This window comes from Aulonocara stuartgranti (genome assembly GCF_965226115.1).
Source record: "Aulonocara stuartgranti genome assembly, chromosome: 11".
Taxonomy (NCBI): domain Eukaryota; kingdom Metazoa; phylum Chordata; class Actinopteri; order Cichliformes; family Cichlidae; genus Aulonocara; species Aulonocara stuartgranti.
This window is the reverse complement of record NC_138947.1, coordinates 7,326,841-7,350,375: the sequence shown is the minus strand read 5'-3', so window position 1 is coordinate 7,350,375 and position 23,535 is coordinate 7,326,841. Positions and strand designations below refer to the sequence as shown.

The window sequence follows — 23,535 nt, the reverse complement described above, 5'->3', positions numbered from 1 at the left end:
ACTCTCTAAATTATGCAGAGCCATATGCCTTCCTCTGACACAAATCTCCAGCATCTTACCACAAAGGCCCTTCTCCTTATCAGTGGCGCACACAGGCCCTGGCTAACAGCTTGGCATGCTGAGAGGATTAAGGGTAAAGAATGTGGAAAAGAGGGACAAGCGTCCAAAATACTACACCCACAAAGAAAAATATCTTTACACGTTTCCAAACAAATACAGATATCCTTTTGTCCTTGGTGGTGTGAAATAACTTGCCCACACAACCCTCGTCTTTTAGGCACTCATGTATGCACAGTGGTATCCTTAAAGCTTTTTCAAGGACAAAGTCTCTGCTGACTTTGTCCAACCAGCTCATGTGAATTTCTCCTGGCCGAGGAGCTGAGGGAGATAAGGAGAACTGAGCGAGAGCAGGTTACAGCTCAGAGGACAGGAGCAATGAAAACTTTCACTTATGCCCAACACCTGATTCAGAGAAAGTCTACCTTGTACATCTTGGTAAATTCCTTTAAACGAATACATTTCAACTTTATGCAAATACACTAGTGTCGAATACGTAAAGTTTTGCCATTAGAAACAAAATAACTGCAAAAGGAAAAGTTATCTACTATACCATATGAGTGACGAGGATGGACTGCATCTTAGCAGCAGCGAGGTAGCCCAGAATGTACGAAGCAAACAGAGAAGCCACCTGGAAAACAAAGCGTAGTTTACCTTAACAATTCACTCCACAAAGCTCATTAATGCATCACATACAAAAAAGTCCAAAACAACAATAACATTCCCATGATTATCTTTACATTAAAAGTTGCTAATGTCAAAACTGGATTTGAGCCTTTAGGGGAAATTTACATTCCTTCCTTCCAACAGTAATTTGTAGTATTGTATATTAATCAAGAAAGAACAGGGAAAATGGGGTGCAATAAAACAAACAAACAAACTGTAAAATCTGCACTTTACATGTAACAACTCATTTTTTAAAGCTTTTATGGCATTGCATTACATAATGTATCTTGTGAAGCACTCTAACATAATATTTTTGTTGTGCATTTCCAGAACTTAAACCCAAAGCCTGAATACATCACGGCATTTGAAAGATTACAGTTAAAATAAAGTGACTCTCTAAATACACATAGCAGTTGTTATAAATGTAACCCGAATACCACTTGGATCCTTTACTGCATTCCTCTTCCCTTTATTTCCTGTTGTCTTGTCAGTGTATTTATCACATAAAAACCCTACTTTATATTTAGCATCCATCCATCCAGCTTTCATGCGGTCTGCTCCTATTTGGACATGCTCAAACACCTCACCTAGGAGGCATTTTAGTCATTTACTTGAACCGTCTGAAGTGGCTCCTTTCAACGTGGAAGAGTAGCAACTCTACTCTGAGCTCTAGGTAAATGACACTCTTCAGCTCCAGCTTGTTTCGGCAATCTCATTCTTTCATTCAGTCCCCACAGCTAGAGGCCACAGGATGGTAGGAACGTAGGTCAACTGGAAAATCGACATCTTCGCTTTCCGTCTCGGCTCATTCGTCATCATGACAGACTGGAACAGGATCCACATTTCTGCACACACTGCACCACTCAATCTGGCAATCTCCTGCTTCAGTCTTCCCTCATTTATAAATAAGACCGCAAGATACTAGAACTTTGATTTAGACCAGCAACTCATTCCCCACCTGGAGTGGGCAAGCTACTCTTTTCTAGCTGAGAACGCCTTAGATTAGGAGGTGCTCATTCACATCCCCACTGCAAACCACTCCAGCACAAACTAAAGGGTGCTGCTGAATAAAGAACTACATCATCTGCTCAAAGCAGAGGTAAGACCACCAGCACCCACTGGGAACAAGTCTGAGTTACTGCTGATAATGTAAAACAAAACTAACTACAGTTATAGTGAGCGCTTTAACAAAAAACAAACAAGCGAACAAAAAGAAACAAAAAAAAAAACCCCTGATACTTCAAAGGACCCAGCCCACAGGACACCATGATGGGACGCTGTCCAGTACCTGTTCTTGTGATGGGAATTCACACTCAAATGTAATCAGTTGGAAGGTTTTCTAAATTGGCCAATACAATTACTGATCATAATCAAATTCTGTTTGACCATTGTAATTGCTCAAGGGGGTTACTGTAGGCCTTGTAGAAAATTAACTGTGTGACTGCAAATTTTAAAACAAAACAAACCCCCCCCCCAAAAAATAGTAAAACCCAACAACTGACATCAAACTCCCTCTGTACTGATGAGTAAGCAGTGCTTGTGGGTGTATTTGGCCTTGAATTGCATTATGCATGCAGTGGCTGAGGTGAATGGGTTCAATTAGCAGCTTATAAATGTGAAACAAAGAAATAATATCTGTGAAACAACACGTCCCGCGTTAAAGTCCCTGCACAAAAGCAGCAGAGCCCTGAGGGGGCAGCAGCAGCAGCAGCGTGGGCTAAACTGTTACTAAGCACATATGCTTGCTGCAGTGACCTGTTTGTTCTGAAGTTATTCGACTCTTCTGTCTGCCAGCCCACACACCTTAATTTACTACTTCTTTATACTAACCTAAATGTGTCAATCAGTTAGAAAAATTTCAATTTAAGAATGTTTTTTGAATTTTATATGATTTGAATCTCCTGAGTTTATCCCTTTTCTTTCAGTCTTTCTGATTTTTTTTATTTCTTTGCTATGTTGCCCAGCGTCTGATTTTTTGCACCTGCGCTGCCAGTCCTCTGTTCTCTCCAAGTCTCTATTTTCTCTTTAATCTCTGTGCTCCCTTTCCCTTCCCCTCCACATTCTCTCACAATGTTTATCTTGCCCTGTTTACCTGGGTGAGCAGCACAAACTGGGCAAACTGCCAAGGCAGCATAAAGCACAAATTGGAGATGCCCAGAGCGACCATAGCTGTCCGGCTCGGGTTCCGTGTCCTGGGGAGGGAAGAGACACAGATGGAGGGAAAAGGTGGTGAGAGCAAGGGTGTGGCAGAGATAAGATGAGATGTATCAAAATGCTTGAGAAAACACAGATGTACAAACATTCACTCTCACATTAATGGTAATACAGAAACCTGATTATGGACAAAGTTACGCTAAAAAGAAAATAAAACAGAAGTACTTCTCAATTTACTGTTAACTGTGACACTAAGAGAAGTCACAGTATCAAAACAGTTTTCACACAACTTGAGCTGCCAACCACCAGCTGGGTGTTAAAATGAAAAGAAAAAACAGATGCTTCCCCATCTTTCTTTATATTTTTGAAACCGTTCAAGTGCTTGGATATAATTAGGCATGCAGAGTATATACCCAACTAATGCACCATATAATATCTGAGCCGTGTAGGTGTAGGTATTATGAACTGATTACATGAACATGTGTTCAGACATCTACTTGGTGATCGTTTTATCTGGATATTATGCTTAGCTGCTTATTGTCATATAATCTGATCAGACAATCACGTGACGGCAGTGATGATTTGGGAAGTGGAGGTATTTCAGTGATGTTTGAGTATTGCTGAGACTGTTGATTTTCTGGAATTTGCATAACATCAGTCTTTACAGTTCACCCAGAATAATGAAAAACACAAACAAAAAACCCCCCCATCCAGCAGCAGCTTAGCAGGCAGAGATTCATAGCTGATAAGAGGTCAGAGTAGACAGAATGGCTAACTGTGCTGAGCAGAAAAGCGGCTCAGAATTAGCCAACTATCCTTTAGGTAGTTGTGCTTCGATTGCACAAAACCATGCCTGGGTCAACAGAAATCTGAGGCTGTAGCGAACACAAGATCAATCGAACTGGAAATTTTAAGGCTAAAAATAAAAAACTGCAGCTAGTCTAATGATTCTCCACTCTGCCAAAGCTTGAGACAGTATCCAAAGGTCCAGGCTTTTGGTGGTGTGATAGCATTGGGAATGTTTTCTGGAACACTCTGAGCTTTAATTCCAATCACCATTTGAACGCCACAGAGCCGGAGTATTGTTACAGACCATGTACATCCATTCATAGCTACAACTTATCATCTTCAAACAGAGCAGTGAACTGTGTCAAAAATAGGGCTGTTCGATATAACGATATATATCGGATGACGATATAAAAACATCTATCGTTTCATTTCACGCTATCGTTTGTTTCGTGGTGTTGCAAAATAAACTGTTTACGGCAATATTTTTTCACTGTTTTGATGGTCACTGTAGTGGCTATATTCATTTCTTGAAGTTCTCTCTTTCTCTTATATTTAATATAACCACACTACAGACGGACAAGCACGTTTTTATGCGTTGTCGTTAGCAACAACGACGGTAAAACTATCGCGTGTCCGCTTGTTTATTTTCCACATAAACCTTTCACAATAAAGCTCAAGATCCTGTTGAGACTTTTCAAAATAAACTGAATCACGTGAAAGAGTATGCAGAGTGTTTACGGATGAGAAAAGAGCCGTCAGGTGCTAAAAATAAACCTTAGACTCAAACGTTAGAACAAGCTTTTCCCCGCAGCACGCCGTTTCATGCATCGGTTAAAACACTCGACTCCAGGTACACGACGCCCAGCTGGAAGCACTTCACGCAAGTCGAGCTGCCCGAGATTCACAGAATTTACAGAAAATGTAAAATTTTTGTGATTTATATCGTTATTGGGACGATAGATGTCTTATATCGGGATATGAGATTTTGGTCATATCGCACAGCCCTAGTCAAAAAAGTCTCCAAGTATGGATTCCATAAACATGATACTGAGATCAGATTTTGTTGACCTCCCCAGTCACCAACTCTGAAACCAGTAAAGCCCTTTTGGGATGTGGTCATTCAGCAAACAGATTTTGTGATTCAATTATGTCAACATGGAGCAGAATCACAAAAGATGTTTCCACCATCATTTGGAGTTCATTAAGCAAAACAAGGTCCCACACCAGTATTAACATGACAGTTATTCATGATGTGCTTGGGTGTGTTATGATGCCTTTGAACATTCTGAAACACTTTACCAAATTACAACAATATGAATTTAGCAGAGCAGTGGAGACGCTGAGTGAGTTTACCGTAGGATGTATGTGAGAAGAAGCATCTGCAGGACCAGGAAAGGGTAGGCAAAACTCTCCCTCAGAGGCGGAGTCCACATCACTCGAGTGCTCTGATAAAATACACGTGGACAAGAAAAGAATCAAATTTGCTCAAACTCAAATTCACATAGCTCTGATTTTCTTTGAGAGGAAAAAAAAACAAAACAGAGATACATTTTACTCCTCTGCAGCTTATAAATAAATCTCAGTTAATCCTATATTGACACAGACTGTATAGTAACACACAGCTTGTGTAGAGATTACAGACACTTAATGTAAGACATCTGGTACCGGTCTATTGGCAGGATTTCTTAAATGCAAAAACACTGTGTGAGGAGGTTTGCATGTTCTTAATCTATGCTGTAGCAGGAGAACACATTTATTGATGAATTCTAGGTCACCTCACCAGAATAAAATAAAGCAGGTGAAAGTTTAAGCCGGTGACTGCATTTAGCTGTAGTTAATCAACTTTAGGCTGATGTGTGACTGTTTCTTTGTGACTGTACTTCATGCTTTTCAGTCCTCAAATAAAGTGATTGCCTACAATCAAGTTTAGATAAATGGATCGCATCTAACTTTCTGAATGTCTACTTTTGACATTGATATGGCTCTATATACTCGCTATAGCATTAATCATGAATTGCATTGTGGCTCATAGCGCAGTAGGTGTGCAGCTCCATAACATGAGATACCATACCGAAAAAAACAAAACAACCCCCCCCCCCCAAACTTCAAAGTAAAAATATTACAAATGAAAGACTCACAATTAAACAGAAAAAACTGAAATAAAATTAAAAGAAATAAAAATAACACCATGTAAAATGCTGAATATAGAATAAGGAGCTCTTGTATTCCAACAAATGATTTATTAATTTGATTCCTTACTCCATTTTAGTGTGAAAACAGGAACAGTAGACTAATAAGGTACAAACTGCACAGTTGCAGCTTTTATCTGTGCACGGATCCAGCGAGCAGTCTGCTTAGGTCCTGCTGTTGAGCTTGATTGAGACTTCTGCAGGAAATCTACATCGTAACCAGAAACTCCTTTTATCCCTATGCTGCAACCTTCCACACCACTCAAGTTGTTGTGGTGTGCGTCCACACGACGTGTAGTTACATTTATCGAGAGGTGAACGTCAGGTCATGCAGAAGGTTACAGCGTAAAGTTAAAATTAGTTTCAGATAATAGAGCAAGTGACGATTTAGATTTCCTGCATAAGCATAATTCACAGGTTAGTGAGCCTGTCTCTAAAGGCTAATAAACACCCACACCTCTATTTTAATGCAGTCAACACTGACCTCGGAGCGACTACCCAGCCAGACTGCCATTTTACTACTTCCTCCGAAAAAGTGGAAATTACAGATGCTGCTGTCACAAGCCGCCATAGCACTCGGGGAAAGGACAGAAATGTGTTCGAGTGTGCGCTTGACTGAAATTTGTTCTGGAGGAAACTTGAGAGAAGAAGATAGGCGGAGGGATTCAGCTTTGAGTGCGAGCCAAAAACAACTCTAAGCTCCTTTGAGGGCTGAAACGAGTCCCTATTAACCATCCTTCTCTTTTTCTGAGGGTTTTTTTTTTTCATTTTGAGTTTTACAGATTTCAGAAGCTTACACTTCCCAAAGCTCCAACATTTGAATATCCTGATAAAGATATTAAAGGAACTGCACTTACCTCACCGTGATTGAAGAAAAAACACAATGTGGTAATAACGCCACCCAGTCGACTGCCACTAATGAGGAAAAATGAAAATGAGGTGGGATTAAAAGAAGAGCAGAAAGCAGCAGACGGATTCAGAGAAGTTATCTTCTTTCCGATAGTTCAAATCTATAAATCTGACCAAGACAGCAGACAAATGGTCTACGCCTGACAGCTTATTGGGATGGACCATTTAAAAATCATCCTCTCCTCACTAGTGTCCATGTGAGCGAGTCAGGAGAGGGTGCTGGGCTGGAGAGGTTACCTGAGGTAGGAGCCGTACATGAAGAAGATGCTCATCATCATGCCGTTCAGCAGGAACACACAGGCCACATAGAAATACGCTGGGTCACCCATTCCTGGAGCGCGCAACAGAGACAGGCAGAAATGCAGTTTTTATCCAGGTTAAATGCTACCAATAGAGTTCTCTGACATATAATTCAGCTTTGATAACATGATAACTGATTATTTTTCCATTGACCAGCTAATTTCCTACATTTCACAAAGACTTATTAGAAAGTAGTAACTTGAGGACATCGTTTGGACATTGGAAATTGCTGATATAATGTTTTACAAATGTAAATGATCAAGAGCTGTACGTCAATATTCAACTACTGGTATATTTGCACGTCGCATAGGATTTGAAACAAACCCATCATCTCTGTCTGCAGTTACTTTCACTTCAGTTCACCTTACTGTTGCTAATTACCTATTTTGTCATGTAGAATAGCACTTCATGCTCCTTTAGCAAGGTTTTCCTTGTGTTAAAAAGTGCAACTGGAAAATGTATGAATAATACTGCTAAGCTCTGCCATCCTACTATTCTCTCTCTGAGCAGGAGCACCACCCACATGGAGGCTGAGCAGCATGTGAGAAACATTTGCTTTAACATTTTTTCTATTAGTAATGACTTTGTACATTTATCCATCCATCCTCTTCCATGTCACCGGGGGACTGCAGCCTATGCCAATTAAAGCAAATCCATTATGCACTTTTTTTGCTTGTAGGACTGCCTTCTATCCTTCTCCATCGAACAGGTGATAATTATGCTTTAGTTAACATCACTGATGCAAACATAGAAACTTTGTTGCAAGATTTAACAACTTATTACAGTGAAATATTGATGGGAGACATACCTCCTGTGAGTTTGTGGACTGTGTGAAACATTATTGATTTCAAGTTTCTCTGACTGACTAGCACAGCCAATATGTTTGAACTTATGATTTTAACTTCACCTTTGATTTTGTCAGACCACTTTGCAGTCATCTCACACACCCTAACACCCCTTGAAAATGACTGCAATCACGAAAAGAATGTAAATCTCTGATTACAGGAGTAATCTGAAAACACACCCCCACACACCCCTACGTGTTTAATGATCTGAAAGTCACATTTGCAGGCATTTTGTGTGCAAACTGGGTCACTGCAGATTGAATAAGTTAGGTCATGCAAAAATAACCCATGAAACAGGTAGGATTTCTGTGCTCCGCTTCTGCAATGAAGACACCACAGACTAATCACTTCCTGCAGACTCTGTGTTGCAAAAATTTTCAGTTCTGCTACTTAAAAAATTATAGTAAAAAAAATCCATATGTAATCGTATGTGTGAGATAAATATATGCTACTCAGGTCTTTTATATGTCCTCTCTGTGTCTGCATGGGTTCCTCCCGTAGTAAAGGATCATGAATATTAGGTTAAATGATAATTCTAACTTGACTGTAGGTATGAATCAGAGTATGAATGGTTGTCTGTCGGTCTCTAATTTAGCCCTGTGATAGACCCGGGACCTGTCCAGAGTTTATGCCACCTCATTCCCAGTGTTGGCTGGAATAGCCTCCAACACCTCCATGACCCCGAACTGGATAAGCAGTTAAGCAAACCGATGGGTGACAAAAATAACAGTTTTTATACAGCATCTGAATGTCATATCTGAATGACACCAAAGTTGAAGCATAACAACAGGAAGTACATTAAACAACATGTCACGATCAGCCCTATCAAAAATAAATAAATAAATAAAAATGTGGGGTTAAAAAAAACCCCAAACAAAAACCATCAAACTGGAATAATACATTATTACTGCACATCCCACTGCAGGTTCCACAAGTCATTCTCTAAATTCTGATGGTGAGATTAAAGTTTGAAACTTTAGTGACAGCAAATAGGTTTTGTTCACTTCACTGCTCAGTTAAATGACATCTCGCTGCTATATTCTTGGCACGATCTCCTCTCAATGATTCCAGCATAATAAGAAGGTACACAGAACAGACCTACACGGCAACAATGACTAAGAGATTGAAGATGCATTGACATCGCTAAGAGCTGCATCGCATCATCTCCGTGATGTGACGGTAAATCACTGGACAAACAGAAAACGGATCTAGCTCCAAAACCGCTTGTTCCGTTCTACTGTGTAATTTTAAACCACACAAAAATAACATACTGGCTGACAGTTACAGGAAATGCAATGCAGCTTGCATCAGGTTTATGTAAACACTGTGAAAACAGCCTGTGTACATCAGCCGTGGGGTGCCACATTCACTAATGAGACCGACAGAAACATGGAGACTGCAGCTTCACAAAGGAACGCTGACAGCAGCTTTTGCTTGTTTTCGCTTAGCAGACTTAATTTCCAGGAAATGTTACTGTGAGCCAACTTTAAAAAAAAAAAAAAAAAAAAAAAAAGATGTGGAAAAGGTTAAAAACATTTTTCCCCCTCAAGGCTAGAAGAAAAAAAATCAATGAGTATATTTCTCTTCTTTCGCATTAAATGTTATTCAGTAACTGTTAGTTTTGCAGAGGATGCCTGGATGCCTTAAGCTTAACTACTACTTCTTCTTTTCTTTTTTTTAAACCACGGGCCTAAAAATTATCTCTTAGCCGACTGCCGGACTGTTAAATGAGGTCAAGAATTACTTACCAAACTTCTCAAATCTGCGATATTTATACTTCTCTGCATCTTAAGTGACAGCTAAACCGTTTATTCAAGCAAAGGGGCTACAACTGTCACCAAGTAGGATGAAATACGGGAACGGATTAGATTTGACCCGTGTGTGTGTGTGTGTGTCTAAATGCACACAACTGAGCACGTTTCTAGTTAAGACTTACATGCCATGGCAACAGTGTTTACCTTCACAGCTGTCCACAGGAGTGAGTCCCTCTCCTCTGTTGATGGACCAGCACATTTTTGTGGGAATCCCAAAGTAACCCATTACACCTGTGTACATCCGGTACCAGCTGGCCAGGACCACCTGGGGAGAACAGACAGGATGTAAAAATCCTGTTTAAACATCAAATTTTAAATTACTTGTTTTATCCCTTTTATTTCTGAGGAGTAGACACTAGCATGATTTGGATTCTGGTCTATGAGTTTGCAAAAAGGGATCATAAATAAATAAAGACTAATGTGATACATATATACATATATTATTTTATTTTTTTTAAGTCATCTATCCATCAATCCATTCGCTTCCGCTTCTCCTTTTCAGGGTCGCGGGGGGGCACTGGAGCCTATTCCAGCTGTCATAGGGCGAGAGGCGGGGTACACCCTGGACAGGTCGCCAGTCTGTAGCAGGGCCAACACACAGGGACAGACAACCATTCGCGCTCACATTCACTCACACATTCACACTTAATGGCAATTTGGATTATCCAATTAACCTATCCCCACAAGCTGCATGTCTTTGGACAGTGGGAGGAAGCCGGAGTACCCGGAGGGAACCCACACAAACATGGGGAGAACACGCAAACTCCACACAGAAAGACCCCGGCCTGATGTTGGAATTGAACTCAGGACCTTCTTGCTGTGCGGCAACAGTGCTAACCACCGTGCCACCGTGCTGCCTTTAAAGTCATCTAACTGTAATAAAAAATAAATAAAATAAAATAAAAAATAAATTAAAAAAAACACACACACAAAAGAATCAATGTTAAGCTGTGCAATCTATAACAACCTAATTCAACTTTCAATTTGGCTTCTCAGAAAATTACAAAAAGACAATGGAGATAAAACGCTGCTGTTTCACAGTCTGTTCTGCAACAATTCTCTACGTTGGCTTTCCAGCACATCTCTTTCCTTTATTTTGTTCCATCAGAGTAGCCTGATTACTCACTCACTCATCTTCAGTGAGCATATTTCTTAACCATCATGTAAAGAAAGAATTAAACAAATCTGGTTTCTCCATCCAGCAAGATTCATTGTTAGGAAAGCGCATTAATCTGGCATATATACCACTTCTAACTGCACTTATTGCTATTTGCTACATGACAAAGGACTGCAGACTGCAGGGAGAAAAAAGTAGAGGGGATGCATGAAAGGAGAAAATGCATGGAGCAAAATTCAACATAAGCAATCATCTAAAAGACTAAAAAAGTTTAATCACCAAACATCTATTTGCTAAATTCATAAACTGTTGTTATGTAATTCTCCAATTACTTGCATTACCCGATTTGGCTCATTAAATGCATCCAGATTCTTGTACTGCCAACACTTCAAACAATATAATACTAATGAAGTGGGTTTTTTTTTTTTTTTTTTATCTCAAAGCTTAAAAACATCTTCACGATAAAATTACCTCACCCTTCAAACCTTTTATTCCTTCTGTAAAAGAGTTTTGTTTGTACTAAGGGATTCACTGTATACATCCCACGAGAATGAAGATTTGATCTTCTTCTGAAAATATTTCAAAGTTATGAATAATTTTAGTCTGAGAGCAACAAATGAAATATGTGCACGGTAATTTGCCAAAAATCAATATTACCTCTGGATAGAGGTTGAATCTCTTCAGTGTGTTAATAACCAGCGGATGCTCTGTCAGCCGATCGTTCATGACCATGTGAAGGCCGTCCAGGAAAGAAGGAGCCTCAATAATTGTCTTGTAGTAGGAATAGTACAGACCCTGGTGGTATCAAAAAGAACATTACATACAGAAGATTACAGAAAGAAAAAGGCAGCAGACGGATACTAAATATAACTCCAGCACTACAACTCCGACAGAAGAAACTGGAATGAGTTACACGGGCTCAGCAGATGGCCATGGCTCGCAGCCCATTTGGTAGCACGCAGCAGGGGGAAGGCAAGACAAGTATTCTGTTTTCATCTGACAAAGTTTTCACCTTGAGCGTCAGTTAAACATCAGCAGCTTTTACACAGAGTGATGGTGATCTAAAAAGCAGCAGTGCTTATAGACACAAATGTTAATTTTGCTTGTGTGCAGCTCTTCATCGAGTGTTCGACGTGGAAAGTGACAGATGAGTAACAACTGTAAAGTCCAACATGGTAAGTATTACTGATTTGATTTTCTCTGAATGGACAGTCATAGTGAAACTAGCTTAACTACAGTCATCAGTCAACAGTAAGTCTTCTTCTAAATATTTATTCTCTCCCCCTTTCACTTCAGCTGACGTCTGTGCAATGGTTATTGTTGACCAACTCTGGCTGGTGTGCTCAAGGGTCAAAGTTCACTTTAACCAACTTTTCATTGGAAATCAGTTTGCATGTCAAATAGAAGCACTGTTTTTGGGAAATTATTACAACATCATCATCTTAACTATGCAGGAATGTTTTGTGATGAGCTTGCCTCGCATTTCTTTATTAACCAGGCTGATCTCATTTTGATGGCCTTTTTAAAAAAAATGCAAACTGCTGTCATATTTTGTTTTACAGAAGGCTAACGTGACAGTGCTTATATGCTCACTGGGGCAGCAGCAAATATTTATTGCCAATAACAATCTACTCATTAAGTTTTAATGACTTCAGCAATGATGAGGTCTATAAAATGTGATGAAAATGTTAAAAAAAAAAGTGCATGTTGTGAAAGCCAAAGAGTTGTCTCTGCCTGATTCGTGTGACTAACTTCAACACATTTAAATTTTAAGCACAACTACTAACCCCCCCCCAAAAAAAACCATTCCCTTACAAATGATGCATACACTTCTTATGTTGGAAATCCTATTTTAATGCAATACCATCAAGGCAACATCTAATCTGTCTCAATGTCATTTGGTAGCATGACAAAATAAAATATATCATGACATAGTTAGAAAGAATTAGAGGCATAACGTCTCTGAGAAAGTTGTTGGCCCACATCCTACCACAACAGCTCAAACGTGAAGGTTTTTTTAATGAAGATGGTGGAGACCACTTTCTAACACGTGGGTGTAAAATCCACCACATATGTTCATATGGGCTGGTATCTGTTATTAACACAAATCTATAATTCACATCCTCTCATAGCTGAACACAAATCATGGAGCCCTCATGCCTGATGGATGCACTGTCCTCTTGGAAGAGGAGACCACAAAATCATCATCCTGTTTCAGTTACTTCCTTTAGGGTTCACCCTATCCTTATCATCCTCCAACCAACCCTCTACATTCCCTCCTTTGATACATCCATGAATTATCTCTGTGCCATTCTTCCTTTCCTCCTTCCTGGCAGCTCCATATTTAACATCCTTTCTCCAGTATATCCACCATCCCTCCTCAGCACATGTCGAAATCTCAACCAAAACAAAGTTAACAAAGTTAAATATATAAAAATAATCACTCACAATGGCTCTTTATTGATTTTCAGTGACCATGTAATCAAATCAGACAAGTCAGCTAAAAAAAAGAAAAAGAAAAAAGAAAAAGAGAAAGCCACCACAATATCTATCTAAGTACAGCAGAACCACCAAGCCCTCTTAGTGTAGGTCTGATGAGGTCTGTTTTTGTTTGGACATCATTTACGTGTATCTTCAGCTACAAGGACAATAAACTGCTCTGCAACAGGTGTAGTGCATGGCTGAAATATAGCCAAATACATTAATATCATGGGATTGAATTTGGGGTTATTGAAAGACCCAAAATAGTTTTCCAATCTGCTCAAACAGCCCCCCCCCCAGGGAATCCATGCTAAATATGAATATGATTTAGACCTTGATCATCTTGTTTTGTAGCAAAGGATTTCACACTTTTTACTGTCTTATGTCAAAATAAAGGTAGACGATGGTAAACAACGGCCATACAAAAACTGTGCCCTTCAAGATTCATGATGACAATATTTATCAAAGATTTGTGCATCCTGCTGTTGCCTTACAAAAAAGAAAAACAAATTACCATTTCTGTTCGAAAAGCCATTTCCTTCTCCAGGTTAGACAGGTGTGAAAAGTGCCTGTCATTCTCAAAGAGCTGTGTGAGATGATACCTAATTGCAGGGGGAGAAATATGTGTGAAGTAAGAGCAAGTAAACGCAACAGTAGTTAGTGAACGATAACTTGGTAAAGCCGATAAAAGCGCAGCTTACCAGTGCAGATATCCAGTCAGAGCAGCTGTGAACAGAAAGAATTAACTTTAACTACTGCAGAAAAAAAAGCTACTTCATCACTGAGAAAGGAGGCTAGATTTGCAAAGCCACAACCCGCTGGAGAGAGGAGAGATGACTTTGAGTGATACGGGGGTTATAACTATTGTGCATTTAGAGGAGAACACCAAGCTTGAAGTTTGCCAGAAAACCTGTTAACACGTGTGGAGCTGATGTGGCATATAGGCGGAAGAAATACGGGACACTTTCATTTGATTTTAACGGACAGCAACAGCAGGTAACTACCGCTAGAGAGGTACCGTTAGGGTGAGCTAACGTTAGCCAAGTGATCGGCAGCGGAGATAACTTAATTTAGCGGAGCTGCTAATGCTGCTAGTGTTAGCACTCGTTAGCTTGTGGTTCTGCAAGAAGCTAACGAGCTAGTGGTTCTGAACTTACCGAGGAGAAGAGTGATTCCCAGCTTGGCGGCTGCAGACGGAGTTAGCCCCAGCTTGTGTCTGATGCCCGAAAGCCCGTTTGAATGCGTGCTGTTGAAAACCTTGCCCTCCCTGCCTGGCCGCCTAACGTTACTTTTGCCAGGTGGCGAAACAAGCGGGCTCCTGTCGCGGTCAGTCTGGGTCGCCGGACTCTTCCCGGTTTGCTTTTTGGTTTTAGCCACCATGATTTCCAAAAAGAGACGAGTTAAACCGAGCGGACAGCCGCTGAAGAACCCAAGGGGTGTGAGCTGCGCAGCCCCAACAGACGCTCGTATCTGGTCCTCGAATCTGCCCCTTTACTACCTGAGTGATGCTTTGACTGGTTCCTGCCTGAAATCTTGTGAAACTGTGCCCCCTGGTGGCTGTTGGGCACCACTGCAATGAGTTTGGGATCGTAACCATGGCAACACCAACCGCGAGCGTATTTTTCTTTTTGTAGTGTCAGATGCGAAATAAATAAAATAAAAATAAATAAATAGTAATACATCTAAAATGTGCAACTGCCCGATGCGACAGACAGCAGGAGCTAATCCAGGGGCCTCTCTTGTTGAAAGGTCAATTAAAAAAACAAAAAAACCCTAAAAAGACTGCAAATCTGAAATGACCCCAAATAGACACAAAAAAGGCATAACCGACAAATCTCAATGTAAAACAATCACACGCTGTAAAAAGATTACAAAGATGTCAAACATGAAACAGCCATAAACAGAAAAAAACGAGTTATATCTCTGCATACCTCTGCAAAGTATCATTTATGATATGTAACATATAAGGAATTCTTATTTTTATTATATTTTTTTGAGCAAGAAAGATTGCTTTTACTTTTTAAAAAAATTTTTTTTATTGCTTTCCAAAAAGCTCCAGCAGCATATAACGGGCCTCCATCACCTTATCAGGCACTTTCAGACTGTCCAAATTGCTTCCTCTGGTTTAGATCCAGTGCTCTTTAGAAGTATGCCAAGTTTCTTTCAGAAAGGGATGTGTTCTCTACAAGTGCCACTTTAGCTGCCTTGGCAGCGATGTTTCCACTGCAGACAAATAAAGCTGAAGCAGCAGAAAGAAGATTTCTATTAACGTGAGATACTGAGCTGTAAGCTGACATGATTCACTACCAGAGCAGTAGAGGAGCAGAGCAGCGTCTAAATGAAATCCTGTCAGATATGCAGCCAAAGGTACAGCATCACACACACATAAAAATGATTGATAAATTCAACTCCTCTGATTGATTTTATGATATCGCCAGCTGTTTTCTTCTGAGTGTATGACAGCATTCTGGTATTAGTTAATTAGGACTCTCTGTTTCTTCTGAACAAATGAAGGAGATAGGCTTTGTAGACTGATAACCGGCACTATAATGGTTACAAGCAAAATGAAAATCCGCTGAGTTACAAGACCTGTTATACTGATACTCATTCCATCAAAAACAGGAGATGATGAAAAATTGTGTGAACTTTTGTTGTTTCATTTATCAGTGCTGATGATGACACAACAATAAAAGATACAGACTAGCAACTGGGTTACAAGGGATTAAAGTTCCACTCTTCCACATAGAGATGGGAATTGAAACCCAGTTCTTGTAGAGAGTCGGTTCCCACTTGTCCAGTTCCTTGGAATTGTTGGTCTGTGCCAGTTGATTCCACTTATCGGTTCTTGCACTCCTACACACAGCTGATTTTGGTTGGTATGTTGGAGGAGGAAAACAGTGACACAGGATATGGACATTACTTTTATTTTTATTGCACAAAGGATGAGAGCATGATAGTAAAGTGGAGCGTGCATCCCGGACAGATACAGCTGCATTATGCTGCTACCTGCACAGTCGGCATGCTAACACTAAACCAGCCAAGAACTCTGAGTGACGTTAAAGCTGAATGAATGCTGACCCCAGCCCAGTATCCAGACCCTGAACTTCAACAGGTAATAAACTGATGAGTAGTCAGGCTGCAGCCTTTGTTTCTACCTATTTGTGTTTCTTAATTAGAATCACCATGGCGATCAGTTTGCTTGTTTGTGCTGTTGACTTTTTGTTGTACTAATAGTAAGATCATATGTTTCCTCATTAGCATAGCGATTTGTGTTGGTGTATAGGACTATAGCCTATATGTTTATATTGTTAAATGGCAATTATGAGATAAAACAGGTCATTTTACAGAGTAACATGAAAGCAATGTAACGAGTCGTATAATGAATTAGTTTTTCATCACACCTGCGAGCATCTCTTAGTCATCTACTGATCTACTGAAGCGAACATAAAAACCATGGAACACGAAGGCAGTAACACTACATGAATAAAAATGTATACGATTCAAAGTTACAGCTCAGTTTCCAAGACAAACAAGAGAGATAATTAGCTTAGCTATGCAGTGGCTGTGATGCCAGGCTGAAATTTATTTTTAAAAGTTTCCATATCACATGATACTTTTGATTCATCAGTCAATTAAGTTCATTTTGAAATGTTTTTCATGTGTTTGTAAGCAATGAAGCACAAGGAGTTAACAAATGGACAATGTAGGTTCAAACCTGGACTCCTCCAGACTAATGAAAAGTGAATGAAAAAAAAAATATGGCGAGATACACAAATAAACACAACATTCAAAAGAATTTGAAACTATTGCAGGAAATGAACTAAAAACTGTACATAAAACCTTAAAAATATGCGAAATACATTCGCAACCTGTATCAATATGAGGGTTGGTTCCAATCAATTTATTTACATTCATTTATTTTATCTTAGAAACAAAATCAATACTGGTAATGAATGTGAGCTTTCAATGTAATCATGAACATGATTGAGTCAGAGACTGAAAAACAACAAAGTTCAAGCAACTGAGTATGTCTGTTTTGAGTTAAACCCGTGCATGGGTAATGAAAAAAGTCATCACTAACTCATAGTTTAAAATATAAAAAAATAAGAAGAATTAGCATATAAAGGAAACTGGACAGAAAGTATTATTGACCACAAAAAGGTCATGTCAGAAAATTGCTAGCACCATCAGGAATAACCAGCAGATGTCACTAAATGACAACAATACATGTGTACCATTAACCCACATTTCATCTTCACATCGTTATCATCATCATCACAACCAGCATTTTCATCAGAGCATTAATAAAAAAAAAAGAAAGAAAGATAAAAGTAAGGCAGGTAATTACTCCAAGAAGAAAAACAGACACTTTGATGCTGATGTGTTTGAGTTGAGATGTATTTCACTGATGAAGGCAGAGACAATAACATCAGCAAAGATGATTTCATCTCATCTGTTTTTCTTCGGGAAGGACTGACAAGGAGAAAGAAGGAGAAATGGGAGTGACATCATTACATTTCTCTCAATCGATTCCCGCTCAGGGTGGGTTATGGTGTGGTGGGCTTGTATGTGGGTGCAGGGAGATATAATCACAAGAGATGATGAACACATAAGGCAGTGTGTTTGTTTCCAGTGTCTGGGCACAGCTCTTTGAGATGTGATGAGTTTCAGAGGCATACTACATTTTTTAATAATGGGAAAACAGGAAGTTTAAACCCATGTAAGTCCTCAAGTTGTGTATTCTTCATCAGCAAGGTGTGAGATGGATTTCAAATTCTGCAGCAATTTTAGAAAGGCAGGATCTGTTTAGTAGGTTGTTCAAGTGCAAACTAACGATTACAGGTAGGCTGAGGTGGCTGGCATATTGGCAGGTGCGCAGGCAGGATTACCAGTTGGTTGAAATGCAGAGAGGGAGGCAGGCAGAAAACAGGATCGAACACGAGTCACACAACTGGAGTGTAAGAACAACAGAGCAGAACTAGAATAAAATGACACTATGAGAATGAAAAAGCCAAGATTTCAGGTATAAATACTTGAGGCTGGTGTTGGAACTGGAATTCGGTGAGATGGGTGCAAGTTACAGGTATATTACATGTGAGCTTGAGTAAGTGGACTCATTTCACCACTTTAAATCCTCCCATACGGGACTGTTTGTTCACTTTCCTTACAACAGTTGGTTCTCACAAACTGTAATTCTCCCGACTGATTTAATGTCACAACTTTGTTCAAACAGGCTTTCTCACTGCCTACACACATTTGACATGGTGCTTATTGTTACACCACCCTCTGCAGTTATTTTTGGAGTGCCATCCATATGTGCCTTCCCTGTTTTGCTTGTCCAAAGCCTCGCCTGAAAACCACCGGCACATTTGGACATCGCATTGGAATGAAAATCCTTCCCTGCATGCCACATCTCTCATCATCAACCCCAATTTCCAACCCACCAGAAGCCCTGTGCCCCTACTCGCTACCATAGCTGTATTTTCTTAAACTCCCTTCTGATTAGAGGCGGACAGGCCAAGACAAAATACAATAACTGATGCTGAGCGGTAGCCAGGGCTGTCAGAAATGCAGAGGTTTTGCTGTACGGGACGACGGTGAAGGAGAAACTATTGAAAACTTAGCTCCGCTTGTGATTACACTGAGGGAATTTGTTTTTACACCATATACAGCATGACAGAGGCACCGGAGGGGTGAGAGTGTGAGTGGGTATACTGTCAGGACTTTTTGGCTGAGTAAGTGTTGTGGCGTGAGGTTTGACCTCCTGCTAATTAAAGACAGCTAACCTACACAAAAGACAGTTTTTTACTAAGACAGTTAGTAATTAAATGTAGTCATTTCTAATTACATTTTGCAGGCTATGGGCTAATTTAGGGTTTCCAGTTGAATTTAGCTAAAGAAAAGTTAGATTCATTTGTAGATTCCTGAGCATTCACTATACCGGTGACCCAATATTTACAGTTTTTTTTACAAGACTGAAAACACAAGAGAATGTGTAGAACAAAGACAAGCCACCCCCCTCCCACCCAAACATTTACATGACTACTATGTCCACTTCTTGTCCACTGTGTCTCATCCTAAAATTCTTTCTCTTGCAGTCAAATCATTTCAACATGTGCAAACAGTCCTTGTATTTTTAATGAGGTTTTGCAGACATGTGACTTGTAACCACATGGCAGTAGCTTGTTGGCTATTTTTGGCCATGTGCCTTTTGAAACATGCCACTGTAAGGAAAAACTTTTACTTTGAAGGTGAATCTTCTCCATCACCAGCTTGTGTCATACTTTCTCTCTCAAGTTATAGTATTAGTAGTTATCAAGTGTCTAAGTGTGACAAAACTACAGGCAATTGTAGCAATCTGCTAGCTACCAAAGCAATCACATTGCAGGTTTTTGATGGAGCATCTCTTTTTGCAACCAATTTCGTTCATTGATACCTGGTAACCCTTTAACTGGCATTGTAGTGGTATCATATCCAATGTCATGGCCAAATTCTGTGTGAAAATGATGTAAAATAAGAAACGTCACTAATAAAACGATTTCACAGCAACCACGAGCTCTTATTAATCCTGACAAAGAGCATCTTGCTAGCTTTTGAATTTAAACAAACAATATGTTACAATTTTAAAAGTTTTCTTTTTAATTTGGTGATACAAACCAAAGAAAAAACAATAAGGCCTACCTCAAGAATTTTATCCATTTTCCACACTGAAAATAGAGGCAGTGGAGCCCCTTTACTGCCCAAAGTAGGTCACTGAGATAAATTAACCTTTATATATAAAGCATGTATAAAACATTTAATTAAAACTGAGGCTCTTATACCCTTTTATTTTGACAAAGACTTAAAAAAAAAAACTGCCTGAGGCTTTAGAAAAAATGACTAATGAATGAAAAGACATTGAATGGTTTCAACTTCCTAGCTGTTTTGCTGGTATATGGATGACAATAGCAGTGATCTGTGCTGTACTTTGAGTTGAAACCTGTTCAGGGGACATGTGGGTCATTTAGATGACTCAATGAAAACACGGTCTGCTGATAAAAAGTCAGAAATGAGCATCTTCTTTAACAACAACAGCTGGACAGAGTGTTTTTATCTCACTTTAAGCCTGAAAGCTTGTGTGATTAGAGTACTAAATACACAAGTAACTTGAATGGATGAATCAAATCACATTTCTTGAAAAAAAAATAAAATTTACTCTTTTACTTGCAAAAAAAGCGAAAGTGATCAAATAAGACAGATTATATTACTGCATAAAATTGTTGAGGGTGATAGAAAATAAGATGACAATAAAGGAGAGAGAGGAAAGGCTAAAGCAAGGCTAATGACAAGACTATTTTGTGTTAACAATGTTGACTGTATTGATTGAACAGGTGTTATACTTGTCTTCATAAGTGTAATTTAAGCAAATCACATGCGTGCATGAACCGGGGAGGGACTGAAGAGAAGGGCGGAATTAATTTACGGGCCAAATGGCCCCCCGTGCTGTTGTGACATGTTTATAACAGAGCAGAAACACATGGTGTCAATGATCACTCGCTGTGTGAGTATCAGTTATCTGGACATTAAGGCCCATTAGTATTCTCTGGAAACCAATTCAATTAGTGCTCTCCAGGGGCCACAGGGCCACAACACCACATCAGTCAGACAGTGTGTGTGTGTGTGTGTGTGTGTGTGTGCGTGCGTGCGTGCGTGTGTGTGATAATTTAAATTAAACAAAAACAAAACTTAACAGTGAGAATATTCTGCTAAATTCTTACTTTAACATCCATTGACTGGTTTGGATAAATATATAAGTATAAGAAGTGTCTCCAAATGAAGTATAATATAACATTTGGAGACACTGTTTGTATTCACACTTACTATGGAGTAATCCTAAGAGAAGAATTCACAATAGGAGTATTTGCTTGAAAACCAGTTCTAATTAATGAGATAAATAAGGATAACTGGCAGTAAATCTGATGGTAATCAGTCAAAAATGCCTTTTATTATCATTTATTTTAATAGCTAATTTGTTGGATTACAGACTTGAATCATAGTATAACATTTTGTATTCGGGATCATTTGAGTTACCACTTCACAATTATAACCCTGCTCATTGACACTTGACAGGTTTGAATCGGTTCCTCTCAATAATGCTAAAACCCAGCCCAGCAGGGCAAAGATGCTGAAGGACAAAACATCAAGGTAAGCGCATTAGCTGTTAATACTGTATTTTGTTTAAAAGTCAAGTCAGTTAACAAAAAATTTGAATTTATGGGCTATGGGCCTCTTGACATTCATTTAGGGTTTATTACAACAAGTATTACGACATTTTATTACTCACAATTTCTTGAAGCAAGTTTGTAGGAACAGGTCTATTTGTGCTGGGTATTTACATTTACTGTTAATGTTTAAATTACAAAAACATTTTCTAGTGTCAAGTAACCACAGGAAAGGCATTTGGACTGAAGCACACTACAAATTCGAGAAAGGTAAAATATGAATGAAGAAGGCACCTGTCTAATTCTGTAGCTGATGGCAACCATGTGATAATATCTTAATTTTATTCTCATGTTCTAATGTTTTCCCTTTAACCCCAGCAGGTGCAGATATAGAACTTTTTCTCTACCCCTCAGGTTGTTGTCATGGCAACACCTGTTTTAGAAGGACACAACGATGGCCTTGGCCTCATCTTAATCCTAGTAACACAGCTGCCTGGATTACCAGGGCACCTTGACCTCGAGCGTTTGAATCCCTCGCTTCCCAGGACAAAGCTGTCAGCCAGTTCACCTGCTGCTCCCTGATGGAGAGATAAACTGACGGTGAGATGTCAGACTTAACATCAGGGCTGGTGCTTCTATTCTCCTTCTATGCTGTCTTGACTGAAAAACTGAATAAAGTGTATGGAGGCTTTAGTTACATTTATATATTCACATTATATGTCTTTTCTGTTAAATATTTGCAAATTCACATTTTCCATATCGAAGATAAGGAGGAGACGGGGATTTTACATCAAGTTAAGCTGTAAAATTATGAATTATTAATGTGAATTACTCCATTTAAAAAACTCTGAGCAGGTTGGAGGCAGAATGTAAATACCACATGTCCCCCATTAGTGTTGTTGAGACTTGAAACTGAAAATTAAGTCACCAAAGCAAGATAGCAGCAAAGACTGGAACCGTTTGCATCCATTTCATGCCTTATGGACATACTTTATACACTGAAAGTATTCATGGTTACCAGCTCCATGTTTTAAAACAAGGGGCTCAGCTGACCAAAAAAATATAGCATGTGACTTCTGGCTCACAGAAAAGGAACTTGTCAGTCATATTCTGAGCCAACCCTTTCTAATTATAAAGCCATAATTTAAAAAGTAAATAGTATGTAATGAACAAGACCTGACACTTTAAGCTGAGAACTCTTAGGATTTACTGAGATTGAAAATCAAGGGAGCAGACAGTTTTTTTCTCCCCATTAACTTCTATGTAACCAGACATTTTTAAGGCCAGCAGCGTGGCCCCCTCCTGGCCATTAGAGAGAATACAGGTCTAAGATGCTTCAAGTCTGAATTCACTTTTCAGACTGAGAAATGACCACCATCTTTTCTGCACAGTCTGTATTTTCAGAGGATTTTGAGAAGATTGTTTTCTTGTTTGCTTCTTTGTTACTTACTTAACATAAGACCTATGACTTATCCAAGCATCAAAAAATGACACCTAACTCTAGGGACGAACCAGTGTTGTGTCTACACACAAGAGACAACTTAAAAAAGAACCAATTTTTCAGTCTTATATTCAGGCACTTATTCAGCAAAGGCCTGGCAACAGACCTGAGAGATGCTTCTAGCCCTTCCATTTAGCTACTGTGGAAGTGCGGCTGACAAGAAGCCATTCTTAAGGAAGGGAAATTACTTGAAAAGGCAGAGGTATACCAAATTGTTCTGCATCAGCCAAAATTATTGGACTGAAAATCAGTGGCAACAAGTCTTAAGAAGTGATGAATCCAAATTGTCCTCGATATGTAATGAAGAAGTGCAATGGTGAGTGTGTATGTGACACCTACAAATGTATGGTCACAATTGTAATCTGGTTTAAGAACTAATTGATGCAAAATGCCTTATTTTATTTTATTGGAGTTATGGAGATGTATACAACAGGTTAGTAGTCTGAGTTAACTGTAATGCACATATAAGGACATTAAACCATTCTTTGTCTTAGTTTGAAGAATGCGAATGT

At 39.3% G+C, this 23,535-nt stretch overlaps 1 protein-coding gene and 1 long non-coding RNA gene across 4 annotated transcripts in view; one reads left to right on the top strand and one right to left on the bottom strand.

Annotated features, from left to right (window-relative positions):
- The window catches only part of dpy19l1l (dpy-19-like 1, like (H. sapiens)), a 28,865-nt gene extending 13,998 nt beyond the window's left edge, over nucleotides 1-14,867 (bottom strand). The window contains exons 1-10 of one of the 2 annotated variants that reach the window (XM_082551555.1): nucleotides 14,479-14,867; nucleotides 14,023-14,047; nucleotides 13,836-13,923; nucleotides 11,498-11,635; nucleotides 9,868-9,988; nucleotides 7,002-7,095; nucleotides 6,713-6,770; nucleotides 5,020-5,111; nucleotides 2,816-2,915; nucleotides 611-688 (exon numbers count right to left, since the gene is read on the bottom strand). In XM_082551555.1, the coding sequence (XP_082407681.1) occupies nucleotides 611-688; nucleotides 2,816-2,915; nucleotides 5,020-5,111; nucleotides 6,713-6,770; nucleotides 7,002-7,095; nucleotides 9,868-9,988; nucleotides 11,498-11,635; nucleotides 13,836-13,923; nucleotides 14,023-14,047; nucleotides 14,479-14,701 (1,017 nt within the window). In that variant the 5' untranslated portion in view covers nucleotides 14,702-14,867. The remainder of the gene's footprint in view (nucleotides 1-610; nucleotides 689-2,815; nucleotides 2,916-5,019; nucleotides 5,112-6,712; nucleotides 6,771-7,001; nucleotides 7,096-9,867; nucleotides 9,989-11,497; nucleotides 11,636-13,835; nucleotides 13,924-14,022; nucleotides 14,048-14,478) is intronic. The other variant, XM_082551556.1, reaches the window with a different exon arrangement.
- On the top strand, nucleotides 14,056-22,109 carry LOC309717191. 2 transcript variants are annotated; one of them, XR_014279646.1, is made up of 4 exons: nucleotides 14,056-14,317; nucleotides 21,431-21,505; nucleotides 21,736-21,792; nucleotides 21,901-22,109. It is a non-coding gene; the product is annotated as an uncharacterized lncRNA (long non-coding RNA). The 2 variants fall into 2 exon arrangements; XR_014279647.1 differs by lacking the exon at nucleotides 14,056-14,317 and having other exon boundaries at nucleotides 21,030-21,505.
- The last annotated feature ends 1,426 nt before the right edge of the window (nucleotides 22,110-23,535 follow it).